This window comes from Vitis vinifera, chromosome 19, assembly GCF_030704535.1.
Source record: "Vitis vinifera cultivar Pinot Noir 40024 chromosome 19, ASM3070453v1".
In the NCBI taxonomy this organism is placed as follows: domain Eukaryota; kingdom Viridiplantae; phylum Streptophyta; class Magnoliopsida; order Vitales; family Vitaceae; genus Vitis; species Vitis vinifera.
Window position 1 is genome coordinate 2599882 of NC_081823.1, and position 18171 is coordinate 2618052.

General features: G+C 35.0%; 2 protein-coding genes across 2 annotated transcripts; one reads left to right on the forward strand and one right to left on the reverse strand.

The window, feature by feature from the left end:
• Positions 1-1525: 1525 nt before the first annotated feature.
• On the forward strand, positions 1526-13470 carry LOC100257258 (probable bifunctional methylthioribulose-1-phosphate dehydratase/enolase-phosphatase E1 1). Its single transcript, XM_002285013.3, has 12 exons — positions 1526-1859; positions 2735-2871; positions 4404-4499; positions 5605-5724; positions 6263-6352; positions 6504-6668; positions 6895-7050; positions 8872-9021; positions 9098-9199; positions 12453-12562; positions 12669-12787; positions 13260-13470. The coding sequence occupies exons 1-12, from the start codon at positions 1562-1564 to the stop codon at positions 13349-13351; spliced, it is 1635 nt and encodes a 544-aa protein (XP_002285049.1). The 5' UTR covers positions 1526-1561; the 3' UTR covers positions 13352-13470.
• Positions 13471-14660: 1190 nt separating this feature from the next.
• LOC100262369 (VQ motif-containing protein 4) lies at positions 14661-15812 on the reverse strand. Its single transcript, XM_019217358.2, has one exon. The coding sequence runs from the start codon at positions 15464-15466 to the stop codon at positions 14834-14836; it is 633 nt and encodes a 210-aa protein (XP_019072903.1). The 5' UTR covers positions 15467-15812; the 3' UTR covers positions 14661-14833.
• Positions 15813-18171: the final 2359 nt, after the last annotated feature.

Genomic DNA, 18171 nt, shown 5'->3' on the forward strand with positions numbered 1-18171 from the left:
AATATGGATTTAAAAAAGTTGAAATTCTTTTTTTTATATATTTTCATATTAATGAGTCAAAACTTATTTTCCCCAAAATGATTTATTATTTAGAATAAGTTAATTTTTTATTATTTTATACCTAAAGATATTTTAAAATTTACTTAATGATATTAAGTTATTTTATTAATTACATTTAATATATTTAATAATCATTAAGACATTTTAACTCCTTCAATTGATTTGTAATAATATTTTATCTCTCTTATTTATTTATTTATTTATTTTAGTATTTTGCATCTCAACCTTCTTACTCGGTTTTTAAAAATCTTTATCTTTTTCAATATAAATATTTTTAAGTAAAAGTTACTACTATTTTATATTTTAAAAATAAAAAACATATTAAAAAATAACCATTATTAATCATCAATATAGATATAAATTTGACTTAAATTCATTAGAGATAGTTAATGTTATCCTTAATTTATATATTGATATTTATATATTTATTATATATTAATTTGAATTAGAGTAGAAATTTACTATGAATTACATAAGAGCATTCTATTCTCATGATGATGAATATTTATATACAAATACATTTGAGTTATATCATAATTCAAACTATATCTTATGCTATGATTCAAACAATAGTAAATTTATACTTTAATTCAAATTTTATATTATATTTTAATTTAAAATAATATATAATAAATAGATAAATACCGATATGTAAATTAAGGGTAATATTAACTGGGTCCAATAAAATTCACCACAGGTCAAAGTAATTAAAATATTGCTTCGTACCTTAGAAAAATTCATTGGAATATCTTTGATTGTTACTTTTCTTATGAATATTTTATTAGAAAATCACTAGGTGTATAGTATATATAATAAAAGGGGTTTCAGTTGTGTATTTAAAAAAAATATTTTTGTAGAAATCATAATAGAAAAATAATTTTAAAATTACAATACTTTTCAATTTTGAGTAGAATTCGCTTTTTAAGAAATGAGTTTAGAGTAAAAGTGAACTTATATTTTAAAAAGACGAATTCAATGTTAAAAATAAAAGATTTTCTTTTTAAAAGACGAGCTTAGTATAAAAAGATTTAAGATAAAAAGATAACTCGTAATTAAAAATACAAATGTAATACAAAAAGTAAATTTATTTTTTTAAAAGATGAATTCACTTTTTACATTGAATTTGTATTTTCGAAAGACGAGTTAAGTATAAAAATAAAAGAAGTGAAAAAAAGTTGTATTTTTGGATTAATTTTTTTATACAACCCTATTTTAATAATATTTTTTGTAGAAAAAATTCCATAAGGTGTTAAATCCTTTTTAATTGAACCTGTCATAGTGTCATGCCCTTCTCATGATTCATGCCTTAATCTCTCATTTAATCCCAATTTAAATATGTACATTTTCAACCAAATTTATTGACAAACTTATGATATCCTAGCCCACTATGCGTGTTATCCACCCCACGTGGCAGTGTTTGCAGCCTTCACTAGAATGCTAAGACTCCAATCAAATCCTACGTCTTTGTCACCCGCAGGTAACCCAATCACGAGTGTAATAAATGTGTCTTCCTCAAGCCTCAGGGAATCAATTCCCTCGTGGCTGCTTTCTCTCTCTACTTTCTCTTTCTAAACCCACGACCATGGCTGCAGCAGCCTTGAATGGTCTGAAAATGGCTGCTACATCGCAAGCGTATCTGGAGAGCATGCCTGTGAATGACACGAGAAAGCTACTATCGGACCTCTGCCGTCACTTCTACGGCCTTGGTTGGGTTTCAGGGACGGGTGGCAGCATCACAATCAAGGTCCATGATGAATCCATCCCTAAGCCTCAACAGCTCATTGTCATGTCCCCTTCCGGTACTGTCCTCTTCTCGATTCTATTTGGTTTCTGGGTATTTTTTGCCGGTGCCTAATTTATTGTTTTGATTCATTTATTTTATTTTATTTTATTTATTTGTTTATTTTTGTTACATGCTCGATTGGATGGTTTGTTACCCGGTTGTTGTTTATTTATGCTCAGTTGGTTTTCTTGATTCTTTTTACTTCTGCTCGATTGCTTGTTTTCATTTATGGGTATTGTTTGTGTATGCTCAGCTGGCTGTCTTGACCATGGGTGCTATTCACTTATGCTTAGTTGGTTGTTTTCATTTCTGAGAATAGACGATTCATGCTCAAGTTGTCGTCTTGATTTCTGGGTATCATTTATTTAGTCTCAATTCATTTTTTCATTGCGGGTGCTGTTTACTTTTGCCAATTAGTCGTTTTCATTTTCTGGGTATTGTTTATTCATGCTCAATTTGTTGCCCTGATTACTGGGTATCGTTTATTTATGCTTAGTTCATTGTTTGATTGTGGGTGCTACTTATTTATACTCAACTCGGTGTTCTGATTTCTGGGTATGTTTATTTATGCTCAATTGGTTGTTTTGCTCGCTGAAGTATTTTATTTATTCTCAGTTGGTGGTTCCGATTTCTGGGTGTTTTTTGTTTATGCTTAATTGTGATTATGCTTTTATTTCTGGGTGTTATTTATTTTTTGCTCAATTGAGTCTCTTGATTTGAGGGTGTTGTTTATTAATGCTAAATTGGTTATTTAATTTCTGGGTACTATTTATTGGTGCTCAATTGGTTATTTTTGTTTCTGTGTATTGTTTATTTATGCCCAATTGCTTGTTTGGATCTCTAGATAATGTTAATTTATGATTAATTGGCATTTTTCTATATGTTTATCAGGGGTTCAAAAGGAAAGGATGGTTCCAGAGGACATGTATGTGTTATCTCCAAGTGGGTGTTTCTTGTCTTCCCCATCTCCGAAGCCATACCCAAATAAGCCTCCCAAATGCAGTGATTGTGCTCCTCTTTTCATGAAGGTATGCATTTTTTGTGTTTCTTAATTGTCATTAATTGTTAAACCAGCCTTAAAATGCAGTTCTTTTGCATGCTCTTTGAGTGATTTTCTGGTGTTATTTATCAATGCATTTTTGTAAATTAATGCAGAGCTGATATATAGTGTTCATGAAGATAATTGGAATTTATGAAATTATTTGAGCAGCCTTTTCTTTTCATTGCGTATTGATCAGATCATTGGTGATGTGGGATGGGGCTTTGTAATTATAGTAATTAATGTCATATCTAGGATTGCAATTTACTTGTTTGGTTGCTAAAAAAATAAAGGAAAATGAAAAAATAAATTTTAAATCTATGGTTTCTGAAAAAATTCAAAGACTGAGCTTGAATAAGTCAAAAGGAGTATTAGTTGGAGGTTCTAATTTTATAATCTGTCACATAATGAAAATGGTGTGGCCATTTGAAAAGCTACGAGGAGTGGATTGGAGCTGTCTTTTGGAAAGGTGAGATTCAAAGTACATGAGAAGTGATATGAAGTTTGGAAAGATATCTATTGGGGTAGAATACCTCTAATGAAGGAGTTTGTGTTGCTGTTTTGGGATGATAGTTGAAAAAGAAGCTTGGCAGGTGACCATGGGCTGTGGTGGGGGAAGCATGTTTTCATAGAACTTGCCATATATCGGGACCTTCTCCTCTGTGCTGTGGCTATGGAGGCAGGGGCTGCCACTGCCTGATACAGGCAGAAGTTGGGGGCAATGGATCTATCTGTATCAAGTCTGTCAATACAATTAGGAGGATAGACAACCCAATAAAATAAGTGGCATTCTGGCATCACTGGCACAGGTTTTTCTTCCATCTGCCTAGCTCCCCAAAAAAAGTGTCTGGTAGATAGAAACTATTGATGCTTTTTTCTGGAAAGCTTTACTTGGTCAATCTGTATAGAGAGATGGATGACTGGGTGACATGGCATAGGACCTGAAATGGGTTATTTCTGGAATGTTTTACTCCAAGGTGTTGGTTACCAGTAGGGAGAAGGGGGTGGCAAAGAAGGTGTGAGTTCCTTTGGGTCCTTAAGAATTGCCATTTCTTACATGCACTGTGGTAAGGGATAAATCCTTGATAGTTAACCATTTGATTAATATCATGGATGATTCTGAGTAGGTCTATTTCTTCAACTGTTACCATTCTTCAAGTTTCTGAAAATTATCTTGTTTAGGATATGACAATTGTATTTCATTAACCACACACACACATGGGCAATACAATTCTTAATGGTACGATCATGTCATAATCAAACACTCGGTTGTTATGATAGTCTGTTTATGTGTTTCTCTATTTTAGGTTGGAACAGGATTCTGGGGAATATGGTTTTCTTTTTATTTTATTTTTATTTTTTTATTTTATTTTGTGATAGGTCTGTTGCTGAACAATATATTTATGCATTCCATTTGGATGGTAATCATTATTCAATCTGTGAAAGGCTGGCATGAATTTTTGGATTTTTAATTTTATTATTTGAGTGAATATAACACTGTTTTTTTCCTTTGTTTTCTAGGCATATCTGATGCGCAATGCTGGAGCTGTCATCCACAGTCATGGGATGGAATCATGTATTGTGACAATGATTGATCCATTATCCAAAGAATTTCGAGTAAATTTTTGAACTTTGCTTGTCATAGTTGAGGATAAAAAGCTCTTAACCCCTCTGTTAGCTCAACCTTCCCCTTTGGTGTGGTTTATTCGACGTGAATGGAATCTATGGATATTTAAGATATTTACATTTTTTCCTTCCTTTTCTTTACAGTCAGCATGAGGGTGGCACTTATCAAAAAAAATGAGGGTGGCTATTGGGTTGAGTTATTTCTTTGAGTGATCCTGTGGAGAATCTTCCAGACTTACTATCCTGTTGCAGAGATATGTGGCATGAATTTTCTAAATTGATGGTGTGAATTTTATGTAGATAAGTGGAGGCAATGCATGAAAATTGAATTATGACATGGGAGCAAATATGACATGTAGCTGAGAATATTTACTTGAAGGATCTTTATGTTGGTTGTTGTTAGGCCTTTAGCTCAATAAGCTATTATGCATTGTGAGTCCATTATCTGATAGCTTAAACTTTTGGGTTAGATTGGTAGCCAAACATAAGGAGGTACAGGGGTTGGGGTAAGGATTATGGGCACAGTTTTGTACTTGAGAAATGAAAATATAGCCTATATAGGAAATAGAAAGAGACAAAGGATGCCTGAATCTCGTATTAAAAAGGGAAATAGTGTACTGGAAATCAGTCTAAATAGACTAAATGGATGAAAGAGAAACATAATAGCAGTCAATTTTGAAAAAGCTAGGGTACTACTAGAAAGTGTTAAAAGAATCTTAATGACTGAGACACATGTTACATGATTGCAATGAAACATTGGAGATTCACTTTTCAGGGTCTATCAGAAAAGAAGTATCTCCCGCAGAAAAATTTGCATTTTAGATTTTTTTCCTGTAGTATATGAAAATTCTCTTGAAAAACAAAAATTTGTATGCAGTGTTTTCATTTTTTTTAAAGGATAAGTTTCCTGATGGTTGTGGTCTATGAGATGCTAAAACTGGGATGATGGCTATGTTGTTGTGATGGGCTGTTCATTTGGTCTCAAATAATATGTTTATAATTTTTTACACTTTCTAGAATGTATAATAATTCTGTTTTGGTTCTCTGATATCTTTTAATTTGCTTGAATTTTTTATGTTTTTGTGCAAAATTACAGATCACTCATATGGAAATGATAAAAGGAATTCAAGGACATGGTTATTATGATGAGCTTGTGGTCCCAATCATAGAGAACACTGCCCACGAAAGGGAGCTCACAGATGCCCTTGCTGAAGCTGTATGTCCTCTCTCTCTCTCTCTCTCTCTCTCTCTCTCTCTTTTTCCTGATGTATGTATTTTTTGTGTTGATACTTTGAGATTTGACCTTGAGCACTCAATCACACATGATGCTGTGAAAGGAGTAATTAAGTGTTTTAAAAACAGTAGGTGTATGGTTCATAATTTGTATATGTGCAAAATGATTGCATGCTTTCATGTGTAATTTTTCATGTTAGTCATTTTATGACTGATTGATACACACAGCGTATCGCGCCTCTCCATGTGTGTTTTGAGTCATTGGAAGTTTTTTTCCTATTTCAAAGTTCTGGTAGAGCTTTCACATCTAAAAGGTGATTTAGATGTGGAACTATGGTTGTTGCAAGAGAAACTTTCATTGTCTCCTAGCTATTAAGAATGTTTGTACAGATCCTGGATGAATAACTTTCTGTTGATCACTGTTGCATGAAGTTGGGATGACATAAGATCTTCCATTCTTTCATTATTTTATTATGTAGAATATTTCCTCAGACTGATTAAATTTCCTCTATGTTTAATAGATTGAAGCCTACCCGAAAACAACAGCTGTCCTTGTTCGCAACCATGGCATATATATATGGGGAGACTCATGGATTCATGCTAAAACTCAGGTTTGTGTTATTTCAAAGAATATTTGTATGAAGTCCATCAAATTAATGTATGTGTCACATTTGTAGTTTTTTTAGGGGTTTCTTTATGTTTTGTTTTTTCTTTTTAGTTTATTGTTTAGTTTATGATCTTTTGCTTGACTTGCTCCCTCAGGCTGAATGCTACCACTATCTCTTTGATGCTGCTATCAAACTTTACCAATTGGGCCTTGACTGGTCTACTCCAGATCATGGTCCAATTAAAAAATATGGTGGCAAAACAAATATGTCTGTGAAGGCAGGGACTGTAAATTCCAATCATGAGACTGAACCATCGCGAGTGAGTTCCTGAATTTTATTTTTTATTTTTTACTGGAAGTTTTCCTATTCAGTCTCATAACTTCTTCTCTAGTTTCAATGTGAAATCTTACATGACTTGGTAGATTTTTTATATGGTTCCTTAATGCAGATATATCCTCTGGTCAGAGAATTCTTGGACCTTTAGTGCTTTTATTTTTATGCTTGATCCCATTAAAACTGCTCTCCCTTAATTTGTTATGTTTCAGCGTTGTATTGTTCTTGACATCGAAGGGACTACCACTCCTATATCATTTGTGACCGATGTTCTCTTTCCCTTTGCCCGCAATAATGTGAGTAGGCATTTGGCTGCAACGTATGAGACTGATGAAACTCAGGATGATATCAAGTTGTTGCGCACTCAGGTAAGATTTTTGTTCAGAAGTTTTGTTTCTATGCTGGTAGCCATGAAGTATCCAAACTTGCATGGCTCCATTACTACTTGTCTTAGCCTTGCAGGCAACCAAATAAATGGTAATGTGGACCACTTTATATCTGAGTATGCTGTGTGTTTAGCACATGTCCTCTTAAGGGAATCCATGTGTTGCACATTTGATTGATGTGTAAAAGCTGCTTTTATTTCTGTCAAAAGTTGAGAAGTAAGTGCTTTTAATATCAATTGGACAGTTCATACTGTCGACCTTTGCTAATTTTATGCAGTTAATGTCTCTTTTGTTTTGATAAAAATGAAAATTAGATCTGAAGAAGTATGTAGACAAATAGTTAACTAAAAAAGAAAACCACACCACTTTGCAGAAGAAAGGATTGCAGATTAAAATAAAAATCTGTAAGAAGACTCTTGAAATTTTTTAAAACCTATAGTATATAATTCTAATTATATGATCTACTACATTTTCTAACAAGGCCGCTGCCCACTTCAACAATTGCATGCTTCTTCTTTTGATAAGAATGATATGCATGCTTCTTTCTCTCTAGGTAGCCCCAAAAAGCTGCAAACTGGCACATCTTCTAAAGATTTTGGTCCCTAGGAATCTATGTGAATGACTGTATTTCTAATGACTGAAGTCATGTCCACATCAATCCAGAAAGCCTGGAATCTTGACAGCTGATAATAAGATGAACTCTGTGAAGATCCCTCTTACAGGCATCAACTTTATTAGAATACTCAGTTGATGAGATTGGATATTGGTGGTTTGGGTTCTGTTCAAAGTCTAAAGAAAACTAATTTGGAAGGAAATTGTTTCTATTGGCCAGAAAAGTTTCATCCGCAACTTGTGTATGTGGCAAAAGTATAGTTTGATATGAATTTGACTCCAATCTGTTTTCCTAAATTTGACCCAATCTTGTGATTTTCATGAACTGAATCCCAAAGAAGTGAGATAGAGGCAATTTCCTAATCATAAGGATGCTTTTCGAATCTTAGACTCCATGGTCATCCCTCGTAATCTCAATAAACCAACTTCAAATAGAATCCAATGCACCAACTCTGGCTAATATAGTCTGGTGACTCAGTTAAGATAAATACCAAGTTCTTGCTGAGGATTTATCTTGGCAAGCCCAAGCATGTAGAAGTTTGAAGTCTCCATTCTACCATGTATTCAACTTGTCTGCCAAATCACAATCTAGTCCTAGTCTCCCTTATGCCTCAAAAATAAAAATCCTTTGTTATTAGACCATAGTCACTATCTCCTGTTTGATGGACATATGCTGACATGTGCTTTACTCATGTCATCTGTTGATTGGATGGAGACCTATTCCATAAAATTTTCCTCTTGTATGGCTGAAAGAAAACATGAAAAGAATGAGAAGTCATCTTTCCAGGTGTCAAATCAAATCATGAATTAGTTATCACTCCCTTAACTGTTTGAAAAATGATTATCATGACTTGTAAACTTCTTTATTATTCTTTTAGTCTTCATCTGGGTTTTCAGGTGCATGTCATTGTTATGAGTGGTTTAGTAGGTTCTCAAAGTTTCTTACACCTGAAATCTTGTGTTTAAATTATGGAATGGAATCTTGCTGCTTGACTAGCTTCTGGTCTAATCTTAGTTAGATTGACAATGACATATATTAAGTTGGAGATCACCGATTACTTGTTTGTGGTGCAATTTTGTAAATTGGTTAAAGGCTTGAGACTGCTCTTATGTTTCTGTTGAATAAGTCCAGATTGAGTCCTTGAGAAGTCAAGAGAATGAATTGTTAAAATTTTCACCTTTCTTTTGCAGGTCCAGAGTGACTTGGAACAAGGTATTGTTGGTGCTGTGCCCATCCCACCAGATGATGCAGGGAAAGAGGAGGTGATTGCGGCTTTGGTTGCTAACGTGGAAGCAATGATAAAAGCCGACAGGAAGATCACAGCCTTAAAACAATTACAAGTAAGAAAAATGGAATGAGAGAAATATGATCACTGTGAGGCAGACCCCTGGAGTCAGCTAACATTTTTGCACGCAGGGTCATATTTGGCGAACTGGATTTCAGAATAATGAATTGGAGGGAGTCGTTTTTGAGGATGTGCCAGAAGCTCTTCAGAAGTGGCATGCTTCAGGAATAAAGGTTACTCTTGCTTCTTATGTATCTTTTTATTCATTTATTTTCCTTACTGATTTACTTCTGACCTTTTATGTTGTCCTTAATTTTTGAGTGCTTTTAAGTATTATGTCTTCATAGGAAAGCACCAGAATGTTGCATGCTAGGCGAGTGTGCTGTGTTGCTAGTAGTTTGCAGTCATGAGTATGTGCTACTTGAAATGCTTCTCAATAATGGTCTGTAACCATTTGTGAGTGAGTGGAATGAATTTACATGTAGGCACAGTATGTGAGTACTTTCTCCTTGCAGGGAAGACAGCCATTAAGGGAACAAAAGGGTGTGTCCCCTTCATGTTGTACAAACATGTGAGAGATGAATCTACCCAAAGGTCAAGTCTCAACTGGTTTGAGAAAGGAACGAACTTCCCTTCAGTTTTCCATGGTTTTGACTGCTCAATTGTGTGCTGTAGACCTGTCTAACAACTGTCACTGAATCTTGCAGGGTTAGACACAGGGTTGTTTTAGATGGGTGGAATATTAATGAATATTTTGTTCAATCATCCTGAGACAATTAATCCATCTTTTGACATTTTTTTTAGATAAGTGTGCGCATATATATAAAATGAGGCAAAAAGCCACAAAGCATACAGGAGGTATACATAGTAGCCTAAACAAAACCAACACTCACCACCCCTTAGGGAATGGCAAGCCATTCCAAAAAACCTAAAAGCGAAGAGGACTCCTCTCCCATATACACCCTAGCCCAACTTCACAAGTTACAAACAAACGAATTCTTTAGCTTCTGAATAGCTAGAGAGCCCCCCTTGAAGGCTAATCTATTTCTCTCCTTCCAAACTGTCCAAAAAATACACAACGGAATGGAAGTCCAAATCCATCTTTTGACATTTTGAAATGACGTAGATACTATAAGAATTATGTCATCCTTTAGTTTCCTTCTAGAAGAAATACCAATATCCTTGTAATTCTCTTGAGGCATGGGTAGATACATTGCTTCTACAAAATTGAAGTGGAGAATGCATGTAATCATATCATTGAAAGTTCCTTGACTCCATGTTCTTAGGGGAATTGTTTGTGCTAAAGAAGAAATTAGAGGGTAGAGTATGATGTCCCTGTAGAGTGTATTGTAGAGGGAAATTAGGAAATGCTTTAGATTTCATCAGTAGTGTTCCAAGCTATTGGCTCTAGACTGAAGTTCAAGGGAGGGGCTTTTGTGTAATATAGGGAGAGCACGTGCCTTATCTAAGTTTTCTGTTGTGTTTTCCTTCCAAATTTAGGGTATTGTGGGATTGGGTGAATGAGCATTGTGAGAAAGTGTCAGTAGAATTGAGGATATCTACCTGATGAGGTGTGCTTACTCTTATTCACTGTACTCTTTCAAGCTTGCCTGCTATCCATGTCTTCCTTTGTGATGCTGCCAGTCCCTCTGAAATTAGAGAAGTATAGAAGGTTTTTGCATCAGGTGGATGTGAGGAAGGTTGTTTGTTGCCTTTGGTGGTTCAGACAACTGTTTACCTGCCAAAAAAGGTGGCTGCCAAGGTTTTTGAGGTTAGGCTTTTGAGAAGCTCTAAAGGTTTGCTTAGTAAGTGGCTTCCCTGGTTTTTGAGGGGTAGGCTTTGGTGAAAATCCATAGTGGATAAGTGTGGGGTGGAGCCTTTGAAAGTTGGGATCTTTTTTTAGGGCATGACTTTGTTGGAGGAAATAGTTGAACTACAAAGTTTGGCTTGTTATGTGGTGTGAGGTGAGCTTGAAGTTTAGGTTTCTGACTCTTTATGCTTTTGCATTTGTTAAGAAAGCATGTACTGCTGATTTTGGCGTCTAGAGTGTGGTTTTGGACATTTTTTATTTATTTATAAAAAACGAGATATGTATATATTTATATTAATGAAAACATGAGAACGATGAGGAATCCTCCCCACAATTACAAAAAAACCTCATCATAATATGATTGACCTCCTCTACTATACTAGGAGTTTATACAAAAGGTTTAGACTACAATGCGATATAAAAAGATGTCATCTGCTCAAGTTATGAATAAGCTCCTCTCAATGATGTCCAAACCCTTTTAGTTTACACACCAAAAGCCAGTTGAGTTGGATAATACTGAGAGGAATGCCTTTAAAAGCCTCGGTGCATGAAGCCTAGAAAGAGGAATGGAAATGAAGTAACACGGAGAGGGGTGGTTTTGGAGATTGGAATCTGAGGTTCACCATGAGTCTCCATGATTTAGATTTCTGGTTTGCATTTGCTGGGCAACAGAGGATGAGAGAAAACAAATTGGTTTAATCCTTTTTTGAGGTGCTGTCTTCACAGGCTATAATCTTCTGAGTCTCAGCTCAAGGAAGCTGTCAGGAAGGAAATCACCACCATATACCTCTGATGTATAGAGGTTTTATCCTTGTTAGCTGGTGTTGATTATGCAATTGGGATGCAGAATCAGTGAATCATGTACTTCTTTATCATGTGGGAGCTCATTTTGGGATTTTCCTTCTCCAATTAAAAGTTGCCTATGATCTTGGCATGACAGTTTTCTGCAGGAAAAATAGTGGGGACGTTTGGACAACCATTCTGCTTTGTATTTCTGAGGCATCTCCGAGGATAATTAAAGGGCTAGAGCTTTCTGTACTGAAGCTTAAAGATACTTTCCTTTAAGTCTTGGTATTCATGAATTTAGATTCTTTAGATGGAAGGAAGCTTGTCTCTTCTTAACTTTGTTGATCAGAATGGGTTAGCCAAGGTTGCTGGCATTGCATTTTTGCCCTTATTTTATTTTATATTCTGATTAGCTTTGTTTGGGCTTTCTTTGTATACATCCTGGGTATAGGCTTTCCCACCCTTTAATGGTGGTTTAATAAATTGTCTTTTTACTTATTAAGAAAAGAAAGAGAAAAATGAATCTTCAGTATCTCTTGGTGGTAGTCTAATTTATATGGAATCTTGTCGTCGAATCTGAGGCTTATCATCTTGCTTCTGTTTTATTTTGCTGTCAACAACCATATCCATTCCAATCCAACCCCACTACTTGGCCTAAAGAGACACTACTTATCCAAAGGCGAGCATCTTTATCGGTTGTCAAATTGTCGTCCTTCATGGATACCAGCTGAGCAGCAGTTTGTTGGTATTCAAGCTTTTGGTGTCATCCCATGGAATGGGATAAATTTTAGCTAAACGTTAGATGCTGTTCTGTTTGATTATTTGATGGTAAAGGCCATCTTTTTGCATTCTGTTGGCAATGTAAACTCACTGATTGTTCCCTCAAACAGGTGTACATATATTCTAGTGGTAGCAGGTTGGCTCAAAGGCTTCTATTTGGATACACAAACTATGGGGACCTAAGAAAATATTTATGTGGATTTTTCGACACTACAGTGGGGTAAACTTTGTGACTTGCAGTAAACATGATTCTGTGTTTAAGATTCTCCTCAAATACTACCTAGTTTAATTCAAGTAACCTCTCTCACTTTCTCTCTGTCATGCAGGAATAAAAGAGAAACAAAGAGTTATGTTGAAATCACCGAGTCAGTGGGAGTTGATAAGCCATCGGAGATTTTGTTTGTGACAGATGTCTATCAAGAAGCTGTTGCTGCAAAGGCAGCAGGTAATTAGTAATTTGGTATCCTGCAGTTTCTTTTTCTCAAGATTGCTGCTCAGGGAATTCTACAAATAAGATAACACAATCCTTGAATAATATCTATATACACCTGAAACCTTCAATACATTTAGATGCTTTCAGAACTCTTAACTGAAAATGAGATCAGGTTTTGTTTAACATGGAAATTGACTCATTTCACTGTGTCACAACGCATCATTTAACTACCCAATTTGATAGTTTAATGTTGCAACATCACTGCAATTACCAAAATAAAATAGAAGTAAGGTCATCCTTTAAAATCCAAGTACTTCACGGTTCTGTTTATCACAGATTACTGAGAAAGTAGTTAAACCACGCCGCGTAGTGATTAAAATTTTTAGCCTGTTACGTTCCTGAGATAAAGAAAAGGAGGGAAAAAAACCGTTTGTTGTTCTGATTCGTCTTTCAGACTGATATTTCAATATTTACCCATTGGCAGGGTTGGAGGTGATAATCTCTATTCGACCAGGAAATGGACCTCTTCCAGATAATCACGGGTTCAAGACAATCACATCTTTTTCAGACATTTGAGACTAGATATGTTTGTATTTAAGCTTCTATGAAATGTGACATAATTATTACCGACAAACACGCAGATAAATACGCAAAATTTCCAACTTTGGAATAAATCGTTGACCAGAGCTTTTGTATATTGTCGCTGTTCCTTTGGTGTTTTGTTAATTCGAGATTAATCAGTGGATTAGAGGATGTTTCAGTGAATGAGGACTCAAAAGTTTGTGTATGAGCCCTATTAGGTGGGTAAGTTGAGTCTGGATTTTCTTGAAGGTGGATCTTAGAATTGCATAGTGGTATCTGGGTTCTGCTTCATTTGCTCTTAACATTTAGTATTTATGACAGTTTGGTATCCCACAATGTAATATGGCGCTCAATACTGAAAATTCAGCTAAACTGCTACTGGGTCTGGTTCAGACACACTGACAGAACAGGTTTAGAAAGAAGAGAAGTGAAAAAGCCATCTCACATTCTCTCTGCTTTTGTTATTTTGATCAGAGCCCCTTTATTGCTTTCTTTAAGTTCACATTTTATCAGGGCTGATGTCCTTGACAGAAAAAAAATAGCCACCTGCATTAGGGTACAGCAATACAAAGCTGTGTTTAAAGAACCCCGACTTTTACTTCTTTCTTGCAAGAAATCTTACCATATCTATTATTAGATGCCATAAATATCCAAGGATACCCCAAGTGCATCTCTATGGTGTATACCCTAAAGAATGTAGTAGGATTTCTGCAGGTATGCAGTATGAAACAGGACCCTCCTTCCTGGAGAACACCAGGGCACATTGTGAGGGGAATTTGACTCAATTGAGCTGTAAGTTGAGAGGGCAGGACCACAAAATTGCATAAAATTCAAAACCGCAGCAGGGTGTAAGAAATGAGACCATCTCATCAGGACCTTCCTATTTTGTTTTTGGTGGTAGGAGTCTAATCACAAGGAATTTTCAAATTTGTTTTTGGTCATAAGGGTCACCTTACAAGGGACCCATTACCCTTTAATAGGGCTAGACCCCTCTTTCCCACATGCACCAAAAAAATTGAAGAAAAAATTGGACATCTCCACATCATTGAGCACAGTCTATTCCATTATGCCAGTAAATGCAGCCCAACCCACTACCCATGACTCCCATCAGTTCAAACCATTAAGACCATTTCAAACAGTAAAAGTAAACTGACTTTGTTGAAAACACAAGATGAGAAGGAGAGAGAAAGAGAAAGAAAAGGACAAAGAAAATTTCTCACAAAATCCAGGGAAAAAAAAAAAAAATGCATCCATGGGAATATTGAGAATTAGGGAGAGAAAGTGAAAGAAAGAAAGAAACCCAGAAGAGAAAGCCCACCTTAAGAATTCTATCTCCATATTGTTCGTACTTGTCAATGAAAAATCAAACAAAAGAGGAGAGAGATCAAATTGTACAATTGCAGCAAGATCTCTACCTGCCACTGCAAATCATCCAACAACTCTCAATTACAGTCCCCCCCAAATTACACCTCTTCTTCAAGAAGACGACCCGGAAACTCGAGGGGAGGTCACCGGAAACAGCGGCAGAAGCTGAGGCTCAGAGTCCCTAGGGGTGGACATGGGTGAAGGGTGGAGGTAGAAGCCCTTCTCAGCTATGGCTTTCTCTTCTGAGGACTTGTTAAAGGGGTCTTCCGTCAATGGTGTAACTGGGCTGAGCACAAGCTTCGGAAAATCCAGCAAACTGGGGGACAAGATCTCAGGTTTTCTAGGCGAAAACCCTGAATTATTTTGCACGTAGCCATGCACCAGAGGGTTGATCATGAGGCCGTTCTTGAGCTGGCTCCTCCTCTCATACAGCTTGAATCCTTGCTTCTTCTGTCCAGTTCTGATGGGTGGTATGTTGCAGGCCTTCGTGGGTGGATCTTGGGTTGGTTTGGAGGATCCAGTGAGCCTCTGAACCACCTGTTTGAAGGAGTTGGCATCAGCTTGGACAAAGGTTGTTGGGTAAGGATTGGAATCTGATCTAGAGATGGGCTTCGGGGTCAGTGGTGGGGTTTGAATTTGGAGGCCGGTGCTGTTACTGCTGCTGCTGCAGTTGCTTCCATTGCTGTTTGGAGAGGTTATGGGAGATGTTTTTTCTCTGTCTTGAGTTTTTACAGTGTTCTCCATTGATGGGTCTCTGCAACTCCCACCTCAGAGAGAGAGAGAGAGAGAGAGAGAGAGAGAGAGAGAGAAAGAGAGAGAGAGAGGAGGCTTTGGGTGGAGAAGAAGAGATGGATGAGTGAAAAACAAGGCTTTGATGAGGAGAAAGGTTGTTGCCTATTGGCTTTTGTTTTGTTGTGCTGCACACACTCTCTCTCTAGACTCTCTCTCACTAGACGCTTGTTTGTCTTTGCTTTTCTTTTGTGGGGTCATGTCTTCGAAGAGGCACTGATTGGTTGCTGAGAAAATTTTCAACGATTTTTTGGATCATGAATATGAAATGGGTCATATTACATAAGTTGAAATGTTCCATTCAAATTGCTTCCATATTTTCCTCAATAAAACTACTTTTTTTTATAAAAAAAAAAAGTATTCTGTTTTTTATATTCCTTCTGGAATACCCTTGCTATTTCTAGCATTAAATCTTAGTATATTTGAAATATTTTTTAAATTAAATCATATTATTTTTCATTTTAACACCTTTTAAAAAAATATTTTACAATTAGTGAAAAATCAAATGACATGTCTCAATTTATAAACCAAAAAAAAAAAAAAAATCAATTTAACCAAGCATTGGATTTTTATTTTTTTTTTAATTTTTATTACTTTGACGTTGTAAGCATTGACTTCAGAGCCCTAACTGCAACTGTGGAAAACTATTGTGGCCTTTTTGTGCATGTGTGATGGGATAGAAGACCATAAGATTAGAAGAAATAGGGTAGTTAATGCCAGTGAGGTGCACTGCCCAATCAAATGGGCTGCAAAGTGGTTGAGGAGCCGCCTCCACTACACCCCCTTTTTCCTCCCATGTATGCTTAATATCTAACTCAACTATATGCTCTCTGGGTCCCGCATGGACCTTCGTTTCTTCGTACCCAAATCCTATTATCCATCTATGTTACATACTTACATGTATCATCCTTGATCTCATTATTTTATATCTTAATTTTATAGGTTAGTCCGATAATAAATATCCTATATCCTAAGTCAATAAAATCGTCTACTAATATATAAATGGTTTATATTTCATAGTATATCATCAATAATTCATATTAAATTTTGAGATACTAATTTGAGACCTTAAATTTTTATCGTTATATCGGGGTTTGACTCGGGTTTTCTTTTGATGGAAGTCATTGCTAACTTGACTCTTGTGGGTTTCTTCATTTGTATCTTTTTTCATTTTTTGTTTCTTCTCTAAAGTCATTTTCTTAGCGGCTCAATCAATTAATTATAAGATACCATTAACTGTATGTGTGTTATCAATATATTTTTTTTACGTATGACTTGTTGAGATATAAACATTTCCCAATTCCCTTTCTTTTCCTTTTTCTTTTTCTTGGAAAGAAGTCACTTTCTTTGTCCCATTTGACAAATTTTTTGACATTAAATTGAATCACAATCATTTCTTTTTTTAAGTTTCCGAAAATGACATTTTTGTCAATTAATTTTTTTTTTTTACAATCACCGGCCAAGAACTCTAAAGAAGAGTTTATAAAAAGTTGTATTATTAATTTTTGACTAAGCAAAATAATATAATTTTATGGGTAATTCAAAATGAATTCAAGTTATGTTTTTCGAGAAAATAATTATCAAATATGTTCTTATAAAAAGGATAATTGTTAAAATATTATCAAATAAAGTAATTATGATTTTATACTACTTGGAATGATCTCATATTGAAAAATTCTCGAGTATCGGTATTCGATGAGGGGTAACAAATGTTAAATCAAAAGGTATATAATAGATTAATATGAACAACATAAGGTCTAGCTAGTGGTTTAGTTTTAATATCGATGTTAGTATAAAAATATAAAGAAAAAAAAAATAAAAAATTAGAATAGAGATGCTCCAAACACTTTGGTTGAGTCAAGTTCTCTCAAAAAATGTTGTTCCATGTCCACATTGGCTATAGAGTATAGAGGTTCTTGTATATATTTACATGTAGGAAAAAGAAGAAGAAGAAGAAGAAGAAGAGAGAAAAAAAAGAGGTATGAGAATCCAATTCTCATGTATGTTGGAAAGTGAAGAAAGAGAAGAGGAGGGTGGGGACCTAATGTCCATGACATATTACTACAAAAGGAATTGCACCATCTCATGATTCTCATTCCAAATCATTGTGGTGTGGATTTTTGAGTTCCTAACAAACCCCATCAACAACGGCTTGAATTTAGTGCCCAATTTGATAATAGCATGCCAATTCACTTTTATTTTTTTAGGGTACAAAACATTAAAAGTACTTTTCCACTTGTTGAGACAAGTAACCAATTGGAAAAAACCTCAAATATCATACAAGGGTCATCCCCAAGTTTTAGTATCAACTAATAGATTTTAATTTACAATATATAAAATTTTAGGAAGTTTTTAAAAATACTTGTTAAAAAATAGTTGTCGAAAACAATTCTTAAAAACGATTCTTGATTATTTGTTATTTTTAATAACAAAATTATATTAAAACAATTTAAATACAAAAAATAATTTTTTGACATATTCTTTGTAAAGGTGTTACCCATTTATGCATAATATAAAAGTTTTAAAAATATTTTCTATATTTTCAATTGTTGTAGACACTATGTTAAAAATAATTAAAAATACCTGAAATTTGAGTAGACCTTAAAACAATTTAAAAAAAAAAAATTTATAAAGAAAAATTTATGTAGTTAATGGGTTTT

Excerpts from the sequence above, each read along its gene's own strand:
- LOC100257258 (XM_002285013.3), top strand. The coding sequence starts at position 1,562 with ATGTGTCTTCCTCAAGCCTCAGGGAATCAATTCCCTCGTGGCTGCTTT. Across the intron at positions 1,860-2,734 it reads CATTGTCATGTCCCCTTCCG|GGGTTCAAAAGGAAAGGATG; the intron begins GTACTGTCCTCT and ends TATGTTTATCAG. Across the intron at positions 12,563-12,668 it reads TTTTTCGACACTACAGTGGG|GAATAAAAGAGAAACAAAGA; the intron begins GTAAACTTTGTG and ends TCTGTCATGCAG.
- LOC100262369 (XM_019217358.2), bottom strand. The coding sequence starts at position 15,466 with ATGGAGAACACTGTAAAAACTCAAGACAGAGAAAAAACATCTCCCATA.